Source organism: Phyllostomus discolor, chromosome 9 (assembly GCF_004126475.2).
Source record: "Phyllostomus discolor isolate MPI-MPIP mPhyDis1 chromosome 9, mPhyDis1.pri.v3, whole genome shotgun sequence".
Lineage (NCBI taxonomy): Eukaryota > Metazoa > Chordata > Mammalia > Chiroptera > Phyllostomidae > Phyllostomus > Phyllostomus discolor.
The window spans coordinates 85,844,213-85,867,538 of record NC_040911.2 but is presented as its reverse complement, the minus strand read 5'-3'; the positions used below and the strand labels follow the sequence as shown (position 1 = coordinate 85,867,538).

Below are 23,326 nucleotides of genomic sequence, written 5' to 3'. Positions count from 1 at the left end.
CTGTAAATGGTTAAAAGGGTGAAAACACAAACAAAGCTGAAGGCAGAGTGGGCAAGGGCCCTGGACCAGGAGGGAACAAGGCACAACTTGAAGTGTGGGCCAGAGTGGAGAGAAGTTCAGGCAGGCTTTCTTCAGGGGCCAAGGACTCACTGGTGAGCCTGGGGAGTAATGTCTATCTATTGGAAGCTCCAACTGGCCGCTGGGTGAAGGATGGGTGGAAGCAGGGGCTGGAATGGTAGAGGGTTGGGTAGACTGGGAGGTTGTCCACACACCTATTTAACAAACTCTCCAGTTTTTAAGCCCTATTATACCCCCATTTTGCAAAGAGGATACAGATGCTCAGGGGTGGTCACCTTAAACCAGGCGTCACAGTATTGCTCTTCAGTTCACTGAACCTGCAATAGTGTGGGACCTAGCCTTGGGCCTGTGCAGCTCCTCGCCTGTTCCTGGTTGTGTAGTGCTCCCAGGCTGAGTCATTTTCTTGGCTCGTCCCAGGCAGGAAAGATTCCTTGCATGGTTGGTTCCCTAGCAGTGGCCACCCCTGTGGAAGCCTGTGGTGACAGAACCTTGGAGGGGGACATTGTTAGGTGTCTCCATTTTGCCAGACTGGGAAATGGGCCCTGCAGATGGGCTTGCGGAGGGCTCCCGGGTGGGTGGGGAGGAGTCTCGGCTGCTGTTGGCTGGGGGTGGAGCTCTAGGGGCGGGGCCTTGGGGTCTGCGCCGGCGCCAATAGGCGGGAGCCCCTCCCGATTTCCCCAGTCCCTGGCGGCGGTGGCGGGGCAGTGGTAGCTAGATCCCGGATCTTCAGCCCAGCTGGACGGTAGTGGTGGTGGCGCCATGGCGTGCGCTGGGCTGCTCACCGTGTGCCTGATCCAGCAGCCCGCGCCTCAGCCCCCGCGGCTCCCCACGCCAGCCGCTGGTTCTGCGGGACACGCGCTGTTCCAGGATGTGAGTGTGGGGAGGGCAGGGTGCGTTGGCTCTCGCCCTAGGGGTTCACGGTGTCTGGTGGGCTCTCTCCAGGTCTTACCTCTCCCTGTGTCGCTGAGCTCTCTGTCTCTTATCTCTGCTGCCTTGTCTCTCGCTGTCTTCTCTGTCTACCAGTGTCACTCCCTCCAAGTCTCTTTGGGGCCCTTTCTCACTGTGTTTCTCTGACTCTGCTGTGTCCATTCTCCCTTCTTTACCCCGTTGCTTCTGTGTCTCGTCTGTTCCTCGTTCCTCATTCTTTCTCGCCTCCTTGCCTTTGGTTCAGTGTCACTGCCCTTGTGCGTCCTGCCCCCCGCATCCACCCGCTCTGTGTTTCTGGCGGCGTGGAGGTTATCAACACTTGATCACAGGAGCAGTTGCACTACTCCTCTATGGCAGCCCCTGACTGGGCTGATCCAGCCAGGGGGCCTGGAAGAGTAAGACCCAATGCTGACCGTACAGTCCCTTAAACCTGACCCAGAGGCCGTGGGGTGCTGCAGTTGGTCAAGGCTGCCCCCAGTCATCCTCTGTAGTCTGTACACTTGTGGTGGCTGGTGGCCTGCAGCCTCCATGGGCACCAGCGTGGAGGAGACTGACCTGGCTCACTGCCCTGAGCCCCTTTCCCACCTTTCACCCCAGTGCTCAGTCCCGACCTGGCCCCCTGATACACTCCTAGAGATTCCTGCCCATGGGAAAGGCCATACTCCTGTCCCCTCCCCACTATCCCCCAGTGACTCAGCACCTTGACCACAGTCCTGGCTAGAAAGGGACCTGACCCTCCCATTATCCAGATGGAAAAACTGCCCCTGGTGTCCTCATTCCCGGCTTAGCACCCCCAGTATCTCTATCTGCTCCAGCCAGGCCACACAGCGCTGCTGTCTGACCTCAAGCCAGTGGCGGACCTTCTCTGAGTCAGGCTTCTGGTTAGTAGTTAGTTTTATCCCTGAGCCTCAGGTACACTGAGAAAGCAGCCAGAGGGGAGTGGCATTCAGCACCTGGAGCTGATAGGGGCTCTGTCCAGGCTTTGGCATGCCCATCCTTGCCTGGCTGCTGCGCGGCTTTGGGTGACTTTGGTCTCTTGGAGAGGCAGGACCATGTCTTGACTCTTCTCTGTTTTTCTGCCTCTGTTGCTCTTTGCCTCTGCTCCCCCTTAAATATAGTTCATCCACCCTTGCCTACCGCCACCCTCACTGCTCCCTGCATACATGGATGCGCACACACAGTGAGTCAACCTCAGGGCAAGCCCTGGTCCTGGAAGGGTTAACTCCAGCCTGCTCTCCCATGTCCTAGGCCGAAAACCTAGGCACCCGCAAAGGAAGGACAGGCTCACAGGGATGGGCAGAGTTTTGGATGGACTGTGGCCACACCTCAGAGTTGAGGGTTCAGGTCTGGGAGAGTTGCCCAGGATTCTTAGGCCACATTTTGGCCCATCTCCCTACCTTCTTCAAGCTGGGACTGTGCCAAGGGCTGATGCATCAGACAGAAATCAGGATAGACTCAGTGTGGGAGATGGGGTGCAGGGAGCTGGCCTAGAGTACCCCCCAGAGGCCCGGCCCCACCGGAGAAGTGAGCAAGCAGTTGGACCTGCTGTGTGCTCTTCCTCTGCTCCCCTCATTGGAAAGCCCCTGCAGGGCTGAGCTGGGTGGGAGGAAAGGCTAGCCAGCTGCAGCCTTGTTGAGTTGGGAGGGGCCTCTTACCTCCCAGACCCCACTCAGCGCCCATCCATGCCCCTTCGTCCTCTAGGTTTTTCGAAGAGCAGACAAGAATGGTGAGTGTGGCTTCCCCTCAGTCCCACAGTGGGGGGAGGGGGAGGTTGGGGACGCCATGGAGGCTGGGTGGGGGTTTGGGGTACAGTTTAGAATGAAGAAAAATCATGGGGGATTCAAATCAAGAGAATCAGTCAAGGCATCCTCCCCAGAGGAAGTGCTGTTTTGAGCCAGGTTTGGCAGGATGGAGTGGAGGGAATGTGGTTTAGCCAGAGGCTGAAAGTAGAGGTTTGCTTTCATGCACTGCCCTGGCACCGTGGTGGGTACCTCCCTGTGTATGACCTCGTGCTCTTCACCCCATTTCACAGACGGAGGAGTAGGGACCAAGAGAGGTGAAGTTGGTTGCCTGAGGTAACACAGCCTATAAGTGGTGGACCTTGAACCCAGGTCTGTGTGATTCTTGGTCCCAGGCTTCCTGTGTGAGAGGCTGGGAAGTGTGGGCTAGTAGAGATGAGGCCCTGTGGGGGGTTATACTATCAGATTTTTAGAGGCTTCAGTAACTAACTCTCCATATGATCAACCACCTGGACCCAGGGAGGGCCTGGGCATGAGAAAGCCAGCTCCAGGGACTGATCTCTGTCTGCCCCAGGTTCTGGGCAGTCTCAGACCCTGGTCTGGGAAAACCCTGAAAGCAGGGCACCCCATAAGCAAGCAGGTTGCTGCCCATAGATGACCCAGAACAGCCCTGTGTACCCTGACCGGCCAGGTGAGGGTCTGAGCTGAGGCCTTCTGTCTGGGGTCATCAGACCCTCCCGTGTTTCAGCCTCCTTGAGACTGGATTGTGTCCCCACTGTCTGGCTTTTCTCCTTGAGTCTCTTCAAATTGGTGGAGACCATTGTCCCAGCCCATTGACCAAGATGCAGAGTCTCATTTGGATCAGAGCTTTCTGTCTGATCCCCCTGCTTGGAGACCCTACAGGCCAGACCCCCAACATCCTTAGCCACCCCGCTGAAGAGCTCTCGGCCTATGCCACAGGCCCCATGACAAGGAGGTCATTCCCTCCAGGGCCAGCCTGCTGCTGCTTCTCTTTCTTTTTTTCATTATGTTTTAGAGAGAGGAAGGAGAGGGAGAGAAGCATCAATTTGTTGCTTCTCACACAGGCCCCAACCGGGGACCAAACCCACAACCCAGGCATGCGCCCTGACTGGGAATTGAACTGGTGACCTTTCGCTTTGCAGGATGGTGCCCAACCAACTGAGCCATACCGGTCAGAGCAGCCTGCTGCTTCTTACAGAGGCCCCAACCCTTAGGAAGGTCTCATTAGCCTCCCTGTGGCTTCTTAGGAAAGGGCCTATGTCCACAGCACAAAGGTTCCCTCTGCCCTGGGGCCAGACTGGCCAGCACGTGGGGCAGAGTCTCAGCCCCCAAGGTCTCCAAGAGATGTCTAGACCTTGCCATGATCTGGCTGTGTCCCAGGCTGTTGTTCATTTGTTTCCTCATATGGCAAATATTTTGCCCCTACCCAATTCCACGTGTGTGGTACCCTGTCCCTTGGGTGCAGGCAAAGTGGTCCCTGTTGCCTTAAGTGGGCATCTCTGGAGGCTCCAGCCCTTTTGTCCCCAACAGCCAGCTCCCCCACCAAGCTCGGAATCCCATTCTACCTGGCCGGGCAGGTGTGAAAGGATGCTGTGGAGCCTTTGGGGGACCTGGACCTGATGGGCGGGGTTCGGCCAGAGGTCAGGGACATTGACTCTGCTTCCTGCCCACCTGTCAGATGATGGTAAGCTCTCATTTGAGGAATTCCAGAATTACTTTGCTGATGGGGTCCTCAGCCCTGGGGAGCTGCGAGAGCTGTTCAGCGGCATCGATGGGCATTCTACTGAGTGAGTACAAGAGGGAGAAGGAAGAGCCATGGAAAGATGTAAGGCCCAGTTGTCTGTACCCCACTGGGCCCCCTGCTGCTTTGGTCCCTTATGGAGGACAGGACGAGGGGGGAGGTAGGGAGAGGGGTGCCAGGGCCTGGTGCCAAGTTTTTCTACCCACTCACCGCCTCCCTGGCTCCAGCCTTGCCCATCACACTGCTTCCAACTGGGACCCTAAAATAGCCCGGCCTGAGTCACCACCCATGGTTCAGCCCACACGCACCCCCCAGAACCGCTTCCCGCAGGGATCAGTGGATGCCTGGGGACAGCTGGGCCCTGCCTGCTTCCACCCATGGATGCAGGTGCGTGAACACGCACACACCTCCCCATGTGCGCTCCCATATCTACAGGCCTTAGCATGGGTTTGCACGCTTTCCTCCCCATGCTTCCTCACGGGGGCACAGCACGCACACAGCTGTCCCTCCCTCTCTCTTCCCTTCCTCCCTCATCTCCTTAGAATAAATTTGAGACTGTGGGTCAACATTCAAGGCTCCTATGCCCCCAACCCCCCCATCCTGAGGCTTGGGCTGGACCCTTCGAACCTCCCCCGACCCCACAAGATAGTTCAGTCAAGTTCCTTGTTCTTCAGCACCTGGCATAGGCAGCTGCTCCTCCAGGAAGCCCTCCCTGACCTACCAAGTAATGCCCCATACCTTCTCTGTACTTTCCAAGCTCTGGATTTCCCTTCCCAGCTCTGACCACTTCTCTCTGGCCTGTGTCCACATCTGTTTCTCTTGGCCTGAAATTTCCTTGGAGGCCAAGAGTTTTTGCCCTCAAAGAGTGTTTAATGGGGCAGTAGTATCCTTGCCCCGCCCCTCCCCCCACCCCACAATGTCTGCCCACTGAGCAACTTAACCTGGAGGAGAAGCAGGAGTTGCCACCTTGTCAGACTGAGCTGCGGGGGAAGGAGAGAGGAACGTTGGCTTTAAACTGCCAGTTCACCAGACTCAAATGTGAGAGACTGAAGGGCACCTTCTCTTTTCCCTGCAGCAATTTGGAAACGGAGAAACTGTGTGGTGAGTAGGCCCACTGGAGCTCTTGTCTCCTGGATCTTCTGGGCAGGTGCATGTGGTGAGGGTTTGTCACTGGTCTCCTGACCAAGTAGGACGGGCTGAGGTCACAGTGTGAGGCCTGGTTGGCTGCAGATGAGTTCTGGGTTGGGTAGATGGGGAGGAGGACAGAACGTTGGCGCACCCCCTCTGTCCACAGACTACTTCTCAGAACACCTGGGCGTCTACCGGCCCGTGCTGGCTGCGCTGGAGTCCCTGAATCGTGCAGTGCTCACCGCCATGGACACCACCAAGCTGGTGAGTGAAGGAGCTGATGGGATGGGTGAAGGGCCCAAGATGAGCACGGGGGTGTCTGCTGCGCTGGGCGAGCCTCCACTGTCTTAGGGCTATAGACCTAGAGGGGTGGGTTCAAATCCTGGCTCTCCCATTTTCTGTTTGTGCACTTCTTCCTCTCTGGGCCTCAGTTCCCTCATCTGTAAACTGGGGGTGAAAACAGAGCCTGCCTCCATACGCTGTGACAATTAAATGAGAATGAAGGCAGGGATTTTGTCTGTCTTGTTCTCTCTCTACAACACCCAGAACTATGCCTAGCACACAGTAGGTGCTTAATACCTGGAGATGCTGCTTCTACTGTTTTTATTATTGGCCATAACTAACTATTATGGGATAGCAAGCCTAGGACCAGGTAGGGATGGTCTGGGTGTGGTGTGCTTGCGCGTGTGTCCACAGGCCCACATGGGTGTGCAGAGCCTAGCAGGGGCAGCACCTGGCCCAAGGATGTTCGGGAGTAGGCAGGCATGTGTGCACCTGTGTTTGCGTGCACATGGGGACGTGTGTGCACAAGCATACACAGTGCTCACAGCCATGGCTTCACGCCTTTGTATGGTGACTTCAAAAAACCCACAAGCTGCCCTTGCCCTTATGTGTTCCTTTTAAGAGATGTCTCCACTTCCCTTTGGCCTGCAGCTCTTCATAAGGGGGCAAAGAGGGAGCAGTGAGCAAGCCTGGGATTTTTCATAGAAGGGGAAACTGACACCCTCAGCCAGTGGATGATCGGCTGAGGACAGGGCTGCCCCTCTGTTGGCTTTCACGTGGGATATGGTAGCTTTTCAAAGGGTCACTCCTTGGGGTCTGGCATGGGATGGGAATCCGAATGGCACAGCATGAGGGGTTGGCATGTTGCAGCAACTTCTGTATCTGTGACCTATACACAAGTATGGTCATCACCTTCCTTATTGCCATGGAAACACGCCCTGGGCGTGCATAGCTGGAGAGGCATTCTCTGAGCCGGCACTGGTTAGGGGGAATTCAAACTGCAGGTCACGGGAGGGCCCCAGACCACCTCCATCTGGCCCAGAAAGGGATGGGGGTGACCCATCACCACACAATGACTCTGCCGACTCCAGTCATCCGAGACTTTTATCTGGCACTCTATGCCTCTGACAGAGCTTCAGTGCAGCCCACTGCAGAGGAGACCTCTGCAGCTCCCTGGCAGCACCAGCTCTTCCTGTCCAGTGTGACTCAGTCGAAGACTTTATGCACCAGCCTGGAGCCACACTCCTGGTACATGGCCCGGGTCATCCAGTGGCGTTGGAAGTTGTGAAATGAAGCCACCATGGAGCCGCCTGTCCACACTGCTGTGCCGCGTCCAGGCTTGGCCACTAGGTGTGGCTGCAGTGCCCCACAGCCATTCTGCTGGCACTGGGCTTCCAGCTCCCTTTCCAGGCGCTCAGTGAAACCAGGGAAAAGTGTGGAGCCACCGGCCAGCACCACAGTGTTAGCCAGCCTCCTCCGCAGTGTTCCAGGCACGTTCTGCAGTGCCCAGAAGGCCAGTGTGGGCAGTCCTGGCTCAGTGTGGCCTAGCAGACCAGGCTGAAAGATGGGTTCAGGGCAGCGGAAGCGCTCGCTGCTGAGGCAGACAGAGCAGCCATTGCCTAAGCAGAAGCTGGTTGGATGGTGGCGGGCAGGGTTATGGAGGTCACCCTCAAAGTCCAGCGACACGTAGCAGCAGCGCTTCTTGAGCTGTGTGATGGCCTTTCGAGGTAAGGTCTGCAGCAGTAGATCCGGACACGCTGCCACCAGCAGATCCCGCAGGTAGCGCGACAGGGTGGTGCCTGCTACCTCCAGCCGGAAGGTGGCCTTGTGCCACGAGTGGCCCGCATAGATGGGTGTGGCATGGCACACACCCGCACCTGCCTCCACGGCCAGCCCACTGAACGCACCAGTGGAGCAGAGAGCCAAGAACCCAGTGCTCGCCATGTGGCATGCGGGCACTGCCAGAGTCTCGAACAGCAGCTCGGCCACCCTCTCGCGGTTTGAGGGCGGCGCCGTTGGCGAATCGCTCACCAGCACCGGCCACTGCTCAGGGCACACCCGCAAACCGCCTACCAGCAGGCGCTCCCAGAGCCCTTCCAGCGCCTCCCAGTCCACCACCACGCCGTGCTTGATGGGGTGCGCCCGAGCCACGCCGCCTGCCAGCTCACAGCCTGGCGCACCGGGCAGCACGGGCCGGTCCCAGCTGGGCACTAGGCTGGAGCTCTTCAGCACCAGACGCGGCTGGTTCTCTCCCGCGAAGCCCGCCTTGGTGAAGCCCGAGCCCTGGTCCACCACCACGGCGATGTGGCCCTGCGAGAGTGGCCGGTGGACCCGGCGGCTCCTGGACGCAGAAACTGACGCCACCTTCCAGGCTCAGTTCCGCCCCCAGAGGCTCGGTTCTGTCCCCACAGGCCTAGAGGAAGGCCCGCCTTTCAGCTCTTGGCTCTGCCTCTTGGGCCTAAAACCCTACCTTGCTGGACTAGATCAGTGCTCTCTCGATTCTTGGCTCCGCCCTCTGGTCCTGAGGTTCGTTTTTTCAGGCCGGAGTGGACGTCTCCTTGGCTTTGGCTCCGCCCTTGGGCTTGCGGCCCCACCTCTGGTTCCAGTGTCAGTTTCCTCTCCCGCCGGCCTCCCGCGGTTACTTGCCCTCTCCGTCCACCTCAGGCCCAACCTTGCACTAGGGCCCGCCCTCTGAGGCCTGCCTGGCCTCTCCCCTGCGGCTCCGCTCCCTCAGCCCTTGCAGAGGTGGGTGATGAGAGGCCCGGGCCAAACCCTTTCAGATACTGAGAAGCCGTCAGGAGCAGCTTTGAGAATGAAGGGGCCTTGTGGCACTGACATCCGGACATATGTGGCCCCTTTGGGGACCCAGAAGTCCAGACTAGTCCTTGAGCCCAAGCAGCATCTTGGACCTCTCACCTAAGCTTGCCGGAAGTAGTTCCTGGTTGTGGAGATGGGAGGGGGTCGTGAGAGAGAGGGAAAAGAACTTGGATCTAATTGTGACCTCAGTCCTCAGCACCTGCTGTGCTTCCGCAGCCCTCTCCTCCAGTGGATATGCCCTGGACCCGCCCTCTTTCCTGGGACAGGGGTCTGGTGCAGCTTCCCGGCACAACCAATCTGGTTCCTTCCCCAGACTTCGGATTATCTGATGTGCTCTGGCCAAATGTGGGGCTCCTCCTCTCTCAGTGCTGAAGAGAAAGCTCCTAATCACAGATCTACAGCCACTCTGAGAATCTGTGTGCTAATCTCTGAGGGATCCAGGCTGCCCACAGAGGTACTCGTAACTTCAGGGGCTTCCACCTATGGACCCACCTGTGGGCCTGACTTTGTGACTCAGATCTGAAGCTGACTCACTGTGCAAGCAAGTGCTAATCTCTGTGCTCAGTTTCTCCCCCCAAAAGTAGTAACACACACACACACACATACACACACAGAGAAAAGAGGCCACTTTTGGTCTCTACAGAGTCTCATTATTCTCTTTAGGACCATTTGGCTGCAAGTTGAAGCTCCACACACATGAGTGTGAGTTAAAATAGGGACTTGGTCACAAGGACCTTGTATGCATCATGAATACCGAAGGCAAGGGTGAAATCAGGCTTCGGGAACAGACTGGGAGCAGGGCTGTGGGGAATCTAGGATGTGCAGAGTCACTGCACTGTTTCATTCTTCTGAAGACTGGCTTCAGCCTGTGTGTGTTCATGTGGCTCCTGACCTATACCGTCCCAGGGAAGGGGCTGCTATTGGCTTGGGCCAGTGGCTCATGGCCAGGACATGTGGCCACACACTGAAGAAGAGTTACCCTGAGTGTAAGCATGTGGATGGTAGGGAAGTGTCAGTTCTTACAAGCATTAGGGGAGGTGCTATGGGTCGTGCAACCTCCAATATGACATAGGCACTGTGGAGGGGACATTGATGGTGACAAAAGTGCATCTTTAGCAGAAGCTGGACTTGTGGCTTTATGAGCTGGGACCTTCACCTGCTGCATCTGCCCCCAAAAGGGTCATCCAAGCTTGGTCACCAGTGGAAAGCAGGCTGTGGATTGGGAAGGGCTGCGGAGGCTCCAGGTTCTGGAACTGGGTTTGGGACCCAGGACGGCGAAGAGAAGCTGCTGTGCAAAGAAAATGGGCTGGGCCTCTCACGGGCGAGTTTGGGAAGGGAGCCTCACCCTGGAGACCCCGAGTGGCAATGTGGCCAGAGCAGGGGTGAGGGTAGAAGTCACTGGGAAGACCTGGGGAAGAAGACACATTGGGGGCTGGGACTGTCCATTTCAGTAATAGGTTGGCCGTTTCCCTGTGGGCAATGGAGAACCAGTGAGAAAGTATAAGCAGAGTGAGCTGTCCTATAGAGAGAGGAGTGGTTCTGAAGAAGCTTTTGGCTGCAATGTGGAGAAGGGGATGGGGCAGGGTAGGCTGGGAGACGAGTGACTGAGTTGCCTTGTGGGTTCCCAAGCGGAGTGGGATAGCAGTGAGAGGTCAAGAGGCCCAGGAACCCCAGTTCCTCTTGGGAGCTTTCACAAGCAGAATGCGTCTCAGGCCTCACTCCTGCTGACAGTAAGGAGCCTCGTAGTTCCCCAAGGGGGTTGCTTGCCTGGGACCCTCCTTCTGCTTGAGGAGGGTATGTGCATGCTGGAGACTCTTGGAGATGCCGTGCTCCTGCTGAAGCAGGCCTCCTCTCCCATTATGGGCAAGACTGGTTCACCCAAGCTCACCTAGCTTGGGCCTACAGACCTGGCAAGGTATGACCTAGGCCTGGCGTTGTGGGGGTATGGGGAAACAGCCCCCCTTCTCCACTGTGGTAGGGTGTCCTTCTCTCCAGGGGCAGGGTTCTGACCGTTGGGTCCCAGGAAGGAGAAATCAATTGGCTCCAGACCATGGCCGTTGCTCAGTCCTCAATCTGCCTGTCCATCCCTGTCTCGCTCTCGCAGCCAGACACCTCAGACAAAGCTTGCAGGAGCCAGGGTTGTTATGTACTCTTTATTGGGCCGGGGTGGGCGTTTGGGGGTCCAGGCCGGATGCTCAGAGCCAAGTGCGAGGGCAGTGGTACCACTTGAGCGTACGCACCTAGGTAGAGTCTGCCTCTTTCTTGGCCACCAGGCGCCGCCAGCCCAGGTCGGCCTTGGCCGTGCTCTCTGCACTGGCCCCGCCCCCAGTCCCGCCCGCTGCGCAGCGCCCCGCCTCCTGCAGCCCCAAGTACAGTAACAGCGGCTGGACCACGATCTTTGTCTCGTGCGCGCGTGCACTCGGGCAACTCAGCGCAGTCGCCTGCTCCTCTCATTATGGGTGGCGCCGCTCCGGAGCCCACCTGGGCATCCACCGCATTTTCGCTCTGCTGCTTGGGCCCCGCGTCTGGGCCCGCTGCCACCTCAGCTAGCTGCTGCCGCTTGGGGGAAAGGGGTAGGGGGCAGTAAGCAGCAGGATCTTGGTGTGGTGTTGGGCAGTGATGCGAGGGAAAAGAGGGCGCCTTGCCCTCTTTTTGGGGTCCTATCTCCTAAGACTCTGCCCCCTACATTTCCGTAACTCCGCCATCCTTACTTGTCCGGTAGGGGGATCCCCACCCTGCCCCATCACCAGGGACCCCTGTCTCTCCTGGAAACCCTCACCTGCCCAGGCTGACCCGAGACCTCGCTCTGTCCACGGTTATGGGATCCCTGCCTGCCCTCCCAGCCGTGATGCTGGGACCCTCACCTGGAGCGTCTTCCCACTTGAAGAGGGGAAAAGTAGCATGTTTTGAGAATGGGGACTGGAGAGGGAGCGGGTGTAAGGAAGCTCCTGGTGCTCATAGCCCAGTGGTATCAACCATGCTGGGACCTCCACCCACTCATCCAGGTTGTGAGAATCCTCTCCTGCCCGCCCTTCTGACTCCAAGTCTCACCTACCTCCTGGTTTCTGGAATCCCTACCTTCCTTTTGCACTTTTAGGACTCCATCCACACCCACATGGGTTTCCGGGACCCTCATCCTCAGGAGGGATCCTCTAACCCCATGGTCCATGTCCCTAGGATTGAGGCCCATAAGACCTCAACCCTCAGCATCCCCTCCTGCCCACCTGTCTGTGTTCCCCCACCCCTCCTGCCCCCTCACCCCCTGGCACTTAGGCCTGGCTTCTGTGCAGGTGGCTGAAGGACTGCTGTTCCCCGTGGGCCTTGTTCATATCGAGTGGCCTCTCCTTGCCAACCTGCTTGGCTGCTTTGGTCCTCTTGTGGGAACTGCAGTTTCCCATGGCAGGGCTGGTCAACACTGGTCCACAGCCCATGCTGCTCTGCCCTGTCCTCTGGCCAGGGGTCCCCTGCAGTGTCCAGAGAGGCCACATTGTGACTTCATCAGTCGACCTCGGCAGCTCCAGGCACTGAGGTTCTCCCAGAACCCACAGGGGACTCTCGGCTCTATTCCCCCTGTGACTTCTGGCCTTGGTGTCTCAGCTGTAGAAGGCCTAGCGCTCATGAATGAGGTACTGTTTCGTTATTGGGCTGAGTGATGGTGCTTAGTGGTGAGGGCAGAGGAATTTCTGCGGCCTGAGTTTCAATTCTGGCTCTGTCACTGGTTGCGTGACCTTGGCCGAGGTAGTCAGCTGCTCTGGGCCTCCCAGTCTTCTCATCTGCAAAGTGGGGCCAATTGGTTGCTATAAGGATTAAATGAAATTCTGCTTGAAACAGGGCCTGGCACAGAGTGGGTGCTTGTATCAGCAGGGTTCTTTGGTTGCAAGCAACGGAAGCTGACTAATCACTTTTGTTTAAGATTTTATTTATTTATGTTTAGAGAGAGGGGAATGGAAGGAGGAAGAGAGGAAGAGAAACATCGATTGGTTGCCTCTCACACACCCCCAGCTGAGGACCTGGCCCATAACCCAGGCATGCGTCCTGACTGGGAATCGAACCAGTGACGATTCACAGCCTAGCACTCAATCCACTGAGCCATACTATCAGGGCTGACCACTCATTTTAAGCGCCCAAAAGGGAATTTTGTGGAAGGATTTTAGAGAGCTCTGAGTGGCTAAGAAGACTGGGGCAAGACAGAAGTCTAGACAGAGGACAGAAACCACTAGCCTGTTTGAGAATGAGAGGGCCCATCCTCCTCTCTGCCCTTGCTTCCCTGGCTTAAACCCTCTCACAAGCCTGCCCAGCAGGGTCCATGTGATGGCTGAGCTGAGGCAGGTCATGGGCAGGAGACAAGCCCCTGCTGGATGGTATCTCTGGGGCCCCTTGTAGATAGAGGGCAGGCCCTTGGACCACAGCTCCCGAGGGCCTGGCGCATAGTCTGCCTCTGTCTCTCTGCCCTTGGGAGGGGATAGGAGAGGCTGGTTACGTGGGCTGGCGTGTGTGCGTTATGAGAGTAACTTGGCCGTCTTCTGTCTGCAGCTCCTAGTAAAAGGTGCTCAGTAAATGTTTGTTACACTGATGAGTAAATGAATGAATGCAGGCATACACAGACTGTGTATTTGAGGTCAGCTGGTGAGTATGGGGCACACCGCACCATCATTTTGCCTCATATGTCAAAATAGGGCTTTGGCTGTCCTGTGACCTGCCCCACCCCCACTCCCCCACCAGCCTAACTGTGCAGGGGCCTCACTGGCTGAAGGTGGAGACCCCTGTGTGGATGTGGCCTTGGGGCTAGAGAAGGACAGATGGATGCCTCCCTCCAGGGGTTGGCCTCACATTCCCAGGAGGGAGGCAGGCCCTGCTTCCACCCAGTCCCTGTGCCCCCCTGCCTATTCCAGGTCCACAGGCCACTGTTGCTCTGAGGGGGAGCGGGTCGAGGAGCGAGACAGTGGCTCCTCACTCAGCAAAATGTGCTCGGGGCCTAGGTGTGCTGACTGTGCCCCCTCTGCCCCCAGGAGTACGAGCAGGCCTCCAAGGTGGACCAGTTTGTGACACGCTTCCTACTGCGGGAGACGGTGAGCCAGCTGCAGGCCCTGCAGAGCTCTCTGGAGGGGGCGTCAGACACCCTGGAGGCCCAGGCCCAGGCCCAGGCCCCTGGGCCATGGTACGTGAGGAGCCCGGCCTCCCGCGGGCCATTCAAGAACACCCATTAGCTCCACATCCCCTGTCCCTCGGCTTCGACTGCATTCCAGAGTTTCAGCGGCCTGGAGCCCCAGCTTTTTGTTTGTTTGTTTGTTTGTTTGTTTGTTTGTTTAAAGATTTTACTTATTTATTTCAAGACAGAGTAGAAGGGAGGGAGAAAGAGAAACATTGGTCAGTTGCCTCTCACCCTCCCCGACCTGGGCCCTGACCTGCAACCCCGGCATGTGGCCTGACCAGGAATCGAACTGGTGACCCTTTGGTTTGCAGGACGACACCCAGCCAACCCACTGAGCCCTGGCAGCCAGGGCATGGAGCCCAAATTCTTGTTCTGGGGCAGGGAGGCCAAGAATGTGTGAGAGGGTGACTGGCATGTCCCTGGAAGCCTGTCTTCCCCCACCCCAGCCTCGCCCTGTTTTGAGGCCCCCGAGGCCTGCCGGCTGTGGCCTGAGCCTCCACTTCCCACAGGTCGGATGGAGAGAGAGTGGCGGTGCAGAGCCGGCCCCGTGGCAGCCGGCGGGCAGGGCGCAGGGGCTTGCGCAGCATCGGTCGGTCGCCCACCTGGTCTCCTGGCTGCTCTGACACAGGTACGCCTGCGGTGGGCGGGGAGGGCTGGCCGAGGAGGGTCCGGAGCAGTGCCCCCAGTGCCTGCTCCTTCGCTGCCCTTCGGCTCATCCTGAGCGACCTCCCAGCCTAACTGCCCCCGCGGGCCCCCACCCCCAGGGCGGAGTTCGGAGGCTGAGATGCAGTGGCGGCTCCAGGTCAACCGTCTCCAGGAGCTCATTGACCAGCTCGAGTGCAAGGTGAGCGTCCGAGTGGCCCGTCGGGGTGGACCTTCCTGGAATCTGTCCAAGATGGCCATGTGCTGGGGGCCTGGCCCACACTCTCTGTCCCTCACAGTCCCCGAGGCTGGAACCCCTGCGTGAAGAGGAGCTTACCAAGGGGCTTGACTCGGTGAGCCTGGGAAAGGGACGGATAGCCGGGTGTCAGGGCTTGGCTGTCACGAAGTGGGGGCGCTCACGGGGCCAGCTGCCCACCTGGCCTCCGCCCACACACGTTTCCTTTCCCAGCGGGGCCCAGCGCTCCCCCCAGGCCTGGCAGGCAGGCGCTGGCTGTGGTCCCTGCTCTGTGACCCCACGGAAATTACTGCCCCTCTCTGGGCACTAGTTTCCCTTGGCTGCATTTCTGAAAGCTGGGTCTGGGCAGTGTGGGCGAAGGCTGGAGGGGCAGTCAGAAAGCGGTGGCCTACTGCAGGAGAGGGGGACAGTGGCTGGATCAAGGCAGTGACCTTGGCGATGGGGAGAGGGGGATGGAGTCAGGGATGTCGGGGGCCAGGTTGGGGCAGGTCGAGCAGGGTGGGTGGTCCTGCAGGCTGCGGCCAGTCCCTCACTCGTGTCCTGCCCCGCCTGCTGAGCTAACGGGGCCGCCCCCCTCGCCAGCACATCCTCGTGGCCCAGAGGCAGGTGCAGGTGGCGGAGGAAGCCCTGCAGGACTTCCACCGCGCCCTCAGCTGCTACGTGGATTTCACCGAGGCCCAGAGCCATTGCCTGCAGTGAGTCCCTAGCCACCCGATGGGCCGGCCAAGGTCAGGGGGTGAGCAGGGAGGAACGTGGGGGCTGGGCGTCTGGGGCCAGGGCTCCCCTTAGAAACCCCGGTCTGGGGGGCAGCGGTGGTGGCAGCCCGGCCTCGCCCAGCCTGGCCGTCTGTCTCTCTGGCTCTACAGTGTTTCTGCCCAGAAGATGCTGGACAGTGCCTCCTTCACACTGTACGAGTTCTGGCAGGATGAGGCCTCCTGGAGAAGGTAGGGACGGTGGCCGAACAGCTCATGTGCATAGAGTGTGCGCCCTGGAGTGAGTCAGGCCTGGGTTCAAATCCTCTTCTCCTAGTCATTGGCTGTGTGACGTCAGGAGAGTTACTTCGCCCCTCTGAGCCCTGGCGGCCTCCTTTCCAAAATGGGAGTGATAACAGTTCCTCCTCCTCTGAGCTGAATGAGATGATGTGTAAAGAACTGAACAGGGAGCCAGGTACACAGTAGGTGCTCAGTGAATATACACTCTCACCACTGCGTCATATCCTATGCCAAGCACTTGCGTGTTACTGCACGTAACCCTCACAGTATCCCAGTACAGTAGACGCTGTTGTCCCATTTCACAGAGGAGAAAACAGGCTCAGAGACAGTGTGAGGAAGAACTGGGGTCTGAATCCAGGCAGCAGGACTGGGGAGGGAGGGGGGCGCTCCTAACCAGGTGGCTTTGATCGTCGGGGGACCAGCCCAAGCCCGCTCCGTGGCTCTCCGCAGACACCAGCAGTCCGCCTGCAGCAAGGCCTTCCAGCGCATCCTCATCGACCACCTGCGGGCCCCAGACACCCTCACCACTGTGTTCTTCCCAGGTGCGCTGAAGCCCCGGCCCTCTCCACAGCCCTGGGACCTGGGGAGGGTCAGTGGGTCCCTGGTGGCCTCTGACCCCCAACCTCTGACCTCCAGCCTCCTGGTGGATTATGAATAATAACTGAGCCAGACCTGCATTAGCCAATGACCCCGAGGCCCTTCCTGCCTCCTTCAGGAGCTTCTGGACCGGTCAATTCCGCACCGAGGCCAAGGACGCTGCTGCTCCTGACCTGCGCCTGGCTCTCACAGGCCTCCCGGACCCGCCGGTGGAGAGTCTCTCAGCCCAGGGATCGGGCACTGGGCTGCCTGCTTTCTGTTTCTTGATCAGTGTATTTTATTTGTAGCTTTGGTCTCTGATGCATTCTGGCTTCTGCCTGGCTAGGAGGCCTGGATTCTGGCTCCCTCTGCCTGCCTTGCTGTGCCACCTGACCCGGGACAGCTCCCTTCCTGCTCTGGATGGGCCTCGGGCTGTCTGGCTGCCTCGTGCGCGCCCTGCTTTCTTCCTGCTGTCTTGGGGCCAAGCTTCTGCCCTTCCTCAACCAGTAGCAGAACCAGGACTGATGCTCAGGGATCCCCAACCCTACCCTGAACCTCAACCCCTCTGGGTGGGCTGGATCTATCTGCAGTGTGGGGTGAGGACCTGGGTGTCCCCATCACCTTCCTGGGCTGGCAGGCTTCTGACCCTCCCAGCACCCTCCACGGCACCAGAGACAACCAGAAGATCCTGGGTTGGTTGCATGTCATTTGCATATAATTTGCATGTTCATGCCCACCCATACTCAGCACACAATGGGAAGCCCCAGGGTGACCTTGCCAAGTAGTGATAATTTGGGTCTGGGTCGAGTCACCTGCTGTCCCCAGATACCTCTGAACCCAGCCCATGCTCCCCACAGGGAGACAATAAAAGCAGTGGTTACCTCTGGGGTCTCGTCCCATCTCTCCCTTGGCAAGCAGGCCAGGTGGTGGGGCTGGTTTTCCTCTCTGACCACAGCTCAGGGCAGGAAGCCTTTCTTCAGAAATCAGTCCGTTCATCTCAAGCCCCCCGCCTGCAGGTGGGGGGAACTTCCTCACCTCTGACCCCGTTTTTCTCAGTTCAGGGCCCTCTCACCCCCACAAGCCAGGGTCCTGGGAGTGCATGTGGTCTGTGCTTTCAGCGCCCCCCAGCTGTTGACTGGGGGTTCTAGCTTCACCCCAAACTCGCCGAAAGGGTGTGCAGTGCAGTTGGGGACTGAGCCCAGAGCCTTTTCAGGGTCCCAGGGGGCGTGGTGGGGTTCCGTGAAACCTGTCTCCAGAGAAAGCCCGCCGCTCTGCCCTTCCGCACCCCCTGCCCCCCTGCACCCCCTGCCAGGCCACCCCTGCCCCTGGCATAGAGCAGGTCCGGGAGAGTAAGGGCCCGGTCTGTCTGTCCAGCCTCTGGGGGAGGGACTGGGGCATGGAGGGCGGTGACTGTCACAGGAGAGCACAGGATGTGTCCTCCAACCTTACCTGGGGTGGGGGGAGGTCTTCAGTTAGGGCTGTTCAGACTTGGGGGTAAAGAACTTGCCTCATTGAGCTGAAAGAGCCCCAGCACTGGGCTGCGGCCGGGACGAGGGGGAAGGGGGCTGAAACTCAGGTGAGGGGTGTCAGGGCCTCTCACGTGCTTGGAAGCCGTAGCAGGTTTTAAGCTCGGGGGGACTGGCCCATGGGCTGAGTGACATTTCGCCAATGTTAAGTGGCCAGTGGTGCCAGGTCCTTGCCAGGCACTGGGGGAGGCCAGGAACGCAGCTCCGATGGTGGCAGCTCAGGGCCGACATCCTCGTCTGGGATGCCAGGCAGGGTCTACCCTGAAGTTTTTCCCCCAGCGACCCCTGCGGGGGCTGAGACTTGTAGGGGCACAGGGAGCTGCTCCCGCTGGCCTGGCCACCCAAGGAACCAGCGCAGGGCTCCCTGGTGGCTCCTCGGCCGGTGCTACGCCGGGCTGCCCCCCTGCCCCTCTGCCCCTGGGACTCGCCTCCTGGAAAGTGCTGCCCGCACCTGAGCCCACTGGGCTCTGGGTGGGCGTGAGGAGGTTCCAGCATCTGTCCTTGTGAGAGGAGAAGCCCATCCAGGAGAAATAATTGTCTCTCTGTTCTGTATTCTAACTCCTTTGTTTTCTCCACACACACAGCCACAGCCAACCTTCACAACTAAAAACCTTCCCACTGCCATCTTTGGACAAAGATGGTGGGACCCTCACGCTGCTGTCTCTGGAGTGGCTCCTTACATTTTGCCTGCCTCACTCAGCCCCGGAGCTGTAGAAGTTTAACCCCTTTAAAAAAACGGAGAGGATAGCAGGAGGCGGAGCTCCGGCGACCTTGGCTTGAGGCCCGGACCCCTGCATTAGAATGCTGTTCTGATACACCACGTTTGTGGGTTTGATCCCTGGTCAGGGCACATACAGTGTCAGCCTATTAATGTATAAATAAGTAGAAAACAAATTGATCTCTCTCTCTCTCAAAAAAATCAATAAAATAAGTCAATACCATGGACTGTGTCCTCCCTCCCTTGCGGAAGGCTTAGAGGTGCTGGGGAGGGCCTGCCGGGTCGGGGAAGGAAGGCCCCTTGAAGACGGTTTTGGCTCTGAGCCGGGAAGGATGAGCGAGGGTCTCCAGACGGCTGTGAGGGGCCGACAGGCAGCGAGGATGGGATCTCTGAGTGTGAGGAACGGGAGGACAGCCTGGGGGGCCGGGCCAGAGGCAGTTTTAATGATACCTTGCAGGCAGTGGACAGCCAGGCGGTTGCCAGACAGGAGTTTCTGGGTGGACTCGGGGGCTGGGTCTCGGACAGGAGGCTGGAGCTGGAGCCGCAGGAGGAACAAAGCTCTGAGCTGGAGCAGAGACGGGGCAGAGAGGGGGCCCCAGGCCTTTACACTGTGTCTACTTTACTCTCCCAAGCAAGCCCCCTTCCTCTCCTTCTTGACGTCCCTGTCCTCCCCAGGTCTTGGCTACTGTCATCTCTGGCTTAGAAGACTATGGCGACCTCTTCTTTGGGCTTCTTGTCCCCACCCCATCCTCAACAGTGCATTCCACAGGGGGCTTTCAAAACATTTCCATTGTGACCACACCCCTTTTGCTAAGACCCTTCAGTGTCCACACCTTCCCCCCCATCCCCCAGCACTGCCTTCAGTATCAAGATCAAGTCTGACTGGGCCCTGGCTGCATAGCTCAGTCTGTTACAGCATGGTTCCATACACCAAGGCTGTAGGTTTGATCCCCAATCAGGGCACACACGAGAAACAAATAATGAATGCCTAAATAAGTAGAACAACAAATTGGTGTTTCTCTCTCCCTTCCTCTCTCTAACATCAATACATGAAATTAAAAATCAAGTTTGAAATCTCGACTTGGCATTCAAGGCCCTTAGCCATCAGCCCTGCTCCGAGTATGCGCAGCCTCCTCTCCTCGGAACACGCTCCCGATGAGCTGGGCTGTTCAGGACCTTAGTCACCCCGACTCCTGCCCTTCGTCCTCCCCCCTCCTCTACGCACTACAAAAACCTCCTTAGCCTTTCTTTTTCTTTTAAATTTTAATTGTTGTCCAAGGACAGTTTTCTGTCTTCTACTCCCATCCCAGCCCCCTCCCCCACCCCCCTTAGCCTTTATATATGAGCCATCAGGTCTGGGTTTCCTTCCCCAGTCCTTATCTTCAATACCCTGCTCTTGCTGGCTCTTCAGCTCATACCAACAGCCACTGGGCACCTGCTTTGTGGAAGGCGCTGGGGATGGTGAAATGTCCCAGGCTGATGACAGTACCCAGGTCAAGGGTAGGCAGAGTGCGGAAGCTGGTACAGCTCCCAGCTCCATCTGGTAACTGCTGCTCCCCACCCTTTCACCCATTCCCTGCACCTGCCTCCTCACCTTTCTCCCACCTGTGCCAGTGACTCACCTGCACACATTCAAACCTGTCTTAGGGACTGGCCTCGTGCCAGGCCAGGTGTTACAGAGAGTCTGGGTTGCTGCCATTGGCCTCTGGCTCTCAATGAGAAACACGCACACGGAGTGCATTTAACGCAGCCTGTGATGGAGTGAAACAGAGGGACTGAGGATCAGGTGGGCCCTCCCGAACTTATTCTCAGGACAAATACCACTTCAGTAAGAAACCAGGCTCCAGGCAGAATGCTGGGACAAAGATGAGCCCTCAGGGAAATCACATACCGGCAGAGAGAGAAGCAGGTTGTGATGGCCGCCTCCCTTCACAGGGCCTCCCTGGGTGCTAGTGTGACCCCCAACAGGGTCACACTTCACTGCACAGCAACCCAGTGGCGTAGGCAGGCATCATTCGCACCCTCAGTTTACAGATGGAGAACACAGAAGCTCTATGAGCAAGGGTCACATGGCTGGACCCACTCCCTGGCACCGATGGCTATTTGCTGTCAAACATGAGCAGCCCTGAGGGAGATCTCGGGCATCCTCTGATAACGGAAACCAGCTCAGAGCTGGAGGACAGTGGCAGCTCTAACACAGGAGTGCGGCCGAGCTCTGTGGCCGAAGGATGGCAGATGGGGCAGCAAGAAAGAGCCATGGGAGCGTAGCACAGAGCACAAGGTGGAGCCTGGTTCTAGTGTGGGCTATCCTGGGCTTTCTAAAGCTACCCCTCGGAAGGTAGGTGGCGGTGGGGCCGAGGCCCGATCATTTCTGGAGCTCCCGAGAAGGCACCCAGAGAATGGTAGCTAAATTCGCGGGGCAGAAAGGCAGGCTCAGAAAAGGTGGGAGCAAAGGTAAAAGTTGCGGGGGGCGGGGGGCGTGTGCCCTTGATCGGAATCTGGCTTGTGGATGGAGGCGGCAGAGGTAGCATGTCTCGCCTTGCCCACTAGAGGGCGCCCGGCACCAGGCAATGAAGCCGTCCTGGCGAATGGGGGAGGTGGTTTGTGGCTGGTTTCTCCAGCGCCCCCAGAGGGAAGATCTGGCTACACACCCAACTCATAAGCCTGAAATTCCAGCAGTTAGAAACAAGCACGGACAGGCAAATTGGGTTTATAGATCGATGTATGTTTGCTCATTCTGAGGTTATATTGTCATCTGCGGCCAAATATTTCCCTTTCTACTGAGAAACACAAGTCAATAGCCTCCTGGACTCCATAATAGGTAAAATGTGAAAGGTTTCTCCCCTAGCAACTACCTTCCAGAAGGAATAACCTATTTTCCATCTCTTTGTCTATGACAAAAAATCACGTAGTAATGCTTCACTCATTTCCAGAGTCATTGAATCTGCTGTTTTTATTTCAATGATTGTCGATTCTAGAATTGTTTTCAAATCTGCCTGGTTTTATTTTTATTTTTAAGCTTGAGTATTGCTTTCTCTCTCCCAGATTAGTGGCCCAGAGAAGGCTGCCTGCCAAGTTATTTTTAGTCTCAAATTTTATGCTATTTTTTTCTAGAGGTTTCTGTATCTGATATTGTAATAGCAATCTCTGAAATCCTGGGGGGGTCTACATTGTTTATTGCTCCTGGTGCCTTGCTAATAGTGCTCATTTCCTTGGATGTTCAGTAAGTTTTCTGAATAGTTTATAACTGGTTGATATGCACTATTATGATTATTTTGATACTTTTCTCTGGAGGATCTTCATTTTTGCTTCTGCCAGACACTTGGAGATACTATAAGCCTAGAATGATCTTCATTTCTCATCCTAGGGATTCTTTGGCCTCCGGAGTCATGACAATCTGAACCTCGGCCCCAGGAGAGGGCAGACATACATAATAGCCTCTGGTCAGATTTTTTCCCCTTTTCTTCATGCAGGGGCAGAGAGCTTCCTGCTCAGTTCCCTCGGCAGACTGGCCCTGTGATCCCTGCTTGCCTTTTCACTGTGGCCAAAGCCACAGTGATCTTGCCTCTAGCCTTATGGAGAGGTCCAGGCTTTGTTTTTTGAATAGGCTCAAAGCTTAGTCTCCCGTTCCCCCTAGAGGCAGCCGACGGCTCAAACTCTTCACTTCTGGGAATGTCTCCTGCTCCCCTGCAGCACAGGTTTCCTCCTTTGCATTCAACTGTGTCTGGGGCTTCAGTTTACTCACCTTTTCCTGGCCCTTGGGGGCATCCCAACACTTATCTGTGGCCACAGCAAGGCAGTCACAGGTACAATCATTAAATTTATCCTGCATCTGGGTGTTTCATGGCAACGGCACATTTAATACAGCATTTCACCATCATGGCCACAGTCCCTGGGATCCCTTTTTCAGAGCTAAGGCAGACGGTGGACTCCTGACTTGTCTACCACATGGCTTGTTTGTAGTGGGCTGACAGTCACGAGGCCGAGCTCCTGCAATGGTTCTGGGTGGCGGACTGCAGTGCTGGGCAGCTGCAGAGGCTGGCAGTCAGCCCCACGTGCATGAAAGATCACATGGCTGAGCCCCAGCCCGGCCTTCTGGGGCCGAGGCCACAGCCCAGTTGTTCTCCTCACCCTGAGATCTAGTAGCCAAGCCCTCCCTTTGACTTCTGGAGGCCTGTGAAGCTGGTGGTGCCAGCAAGCCTTTTTGACAAGGCTGCTTAGAAGTAGGGCAGGGGCCAGAGCTGGGTGTTCAGGGAACAAAGGGAGGCTGGAGCCAGAGCTTTAGGGAGTGAGACCTCAGGTCACCGGCCAAGAAAGCGGACTCATGGCCCAGGATTCTGTGCACACAGGTGTGCCGGCACAGATCTGTGTATCATGTCACAGCTGGTTAAACCGTCTCCGAGCCCTGGAAGTTGTGACCCGGGACCTGTTGGAGGCACAGCAAATGGGGGTGGGGGGGCTTGCAGGGATCTGAGAAGTGTTCAGTTGTAGAAATCCCACTTCAATAATAAACTTAGGACTTCACATCATTGTGAGAAGGACATGACAATTTTTAAACTTTTCGTGGGTGTAGTTTCCTTATCCAATTACTTAAGGGTGGAGAAGCTAACAAGGAACTGGGAGTGTCTGTAAGCTGTCACTGGCACTTAAGTGCAGGCGGGCAGGCAAAGTCAAGGCACGGGTGGGGCCGGGGCCCCTCAGCTGGCTTCCCAGAGGCCCGGCATCTGGAAC

At 57.4% G+C, this 23,326-nt stretch overlaps 2 protein-coding genes across 3 annotated transcripts; one reads left to right on the top strand and one right to left on the bottom strand.

Annotated features, from left to right (window-relative positions):
- The first annotated feature begins 737 nt into the window (after positions 1 to 737).
- NECAB3 (N-terminal EF-hand calcium binding protein 3) lies at positions 738 to 18,382 on the top strand. Of its 2 annotated transcripts, none has more exons than XM_036009728.1 (13): positions 738 to 948; positions 2,707 to 2,731; positions 4,444 to 4,552; positions 5,582 to 5,607; positions 5,801 to 5,898; positions 13,743 to 13,891; positions 14,395 to 14,513; positions 14,650 to 14,729; positions 14,827 to 14,880; positions 15,384 to 15,478; positions 15,650 to 15,727; positions 16,226 to 16,317; positions 16,412 to 18,382. In XM_036009728.1, the coding sequence occupies exons 1-13, from the start codon at positions 838 to 840 to the stop codon at positions 16,438 to 16,440; spliced, it is 1,065 nt and encodes a 354-aa protein (XP_035865621.1). In that variant the 5' UTR covers positions 738 to 837; the 3' UTR covers positions 16,441 to 18,382. The 2 variants fall into 2 exon arrangements, with proteins under 2 accessions (XP_035865621.1, XP_028380123.1); XM_028524322.2 differs by having other exon boundaries at positions 741 to 948; positions 15,366 to 15,478.
- On the bottom strand, positions 7,016 to 8,885 carry ACTL10 (actin like 10). Its single transcript, XM_028524324.2, has one exon. It carries the CDS (start codon positions 7,858 to 7,860, stop codon positions 7,123 to 7,125), a length of 738 nt encoding a protein of 245 aa, XP_028380125.1. The 5' UTR covers positions 7,861 to 8,885; the 3' UTR covers positions 7,016 to 7,122.
- Positions 18,383 to 23,326: the final 4,944 nt, after the last annotated feature.

Coding starts and splice junctions, on each gene's coding strand:
- ACTL10 (XM_028524324.2), bottom strand. CDS start 7,860: ATGGCGAGCACTGGGTTCTTGGCTCTCTGCTCCACTGGTGCGTTCAGT.
- NECAB3 (XM_028524322.2), top strand. CDS start 838: ATGGCGTGCGCTGGGCTGCTCACCGTGTGCCTGATCCAGCAGCCCGCG. Junction 4,553..5,581: donor ATCGATGGGCATTCTACTGA/GTGAGTACAAGA, acceptor TTTTCCCTGCAG/CAATTTGGAAACGGAGAAAC. Junction 15,479..15,649: donor GCCCAGAGCCATTGCCTGCA/GTGAGTCCCTAG, acceptor CTGGCTCTACAG/TGTTTCTGCCCAGAAGATGC.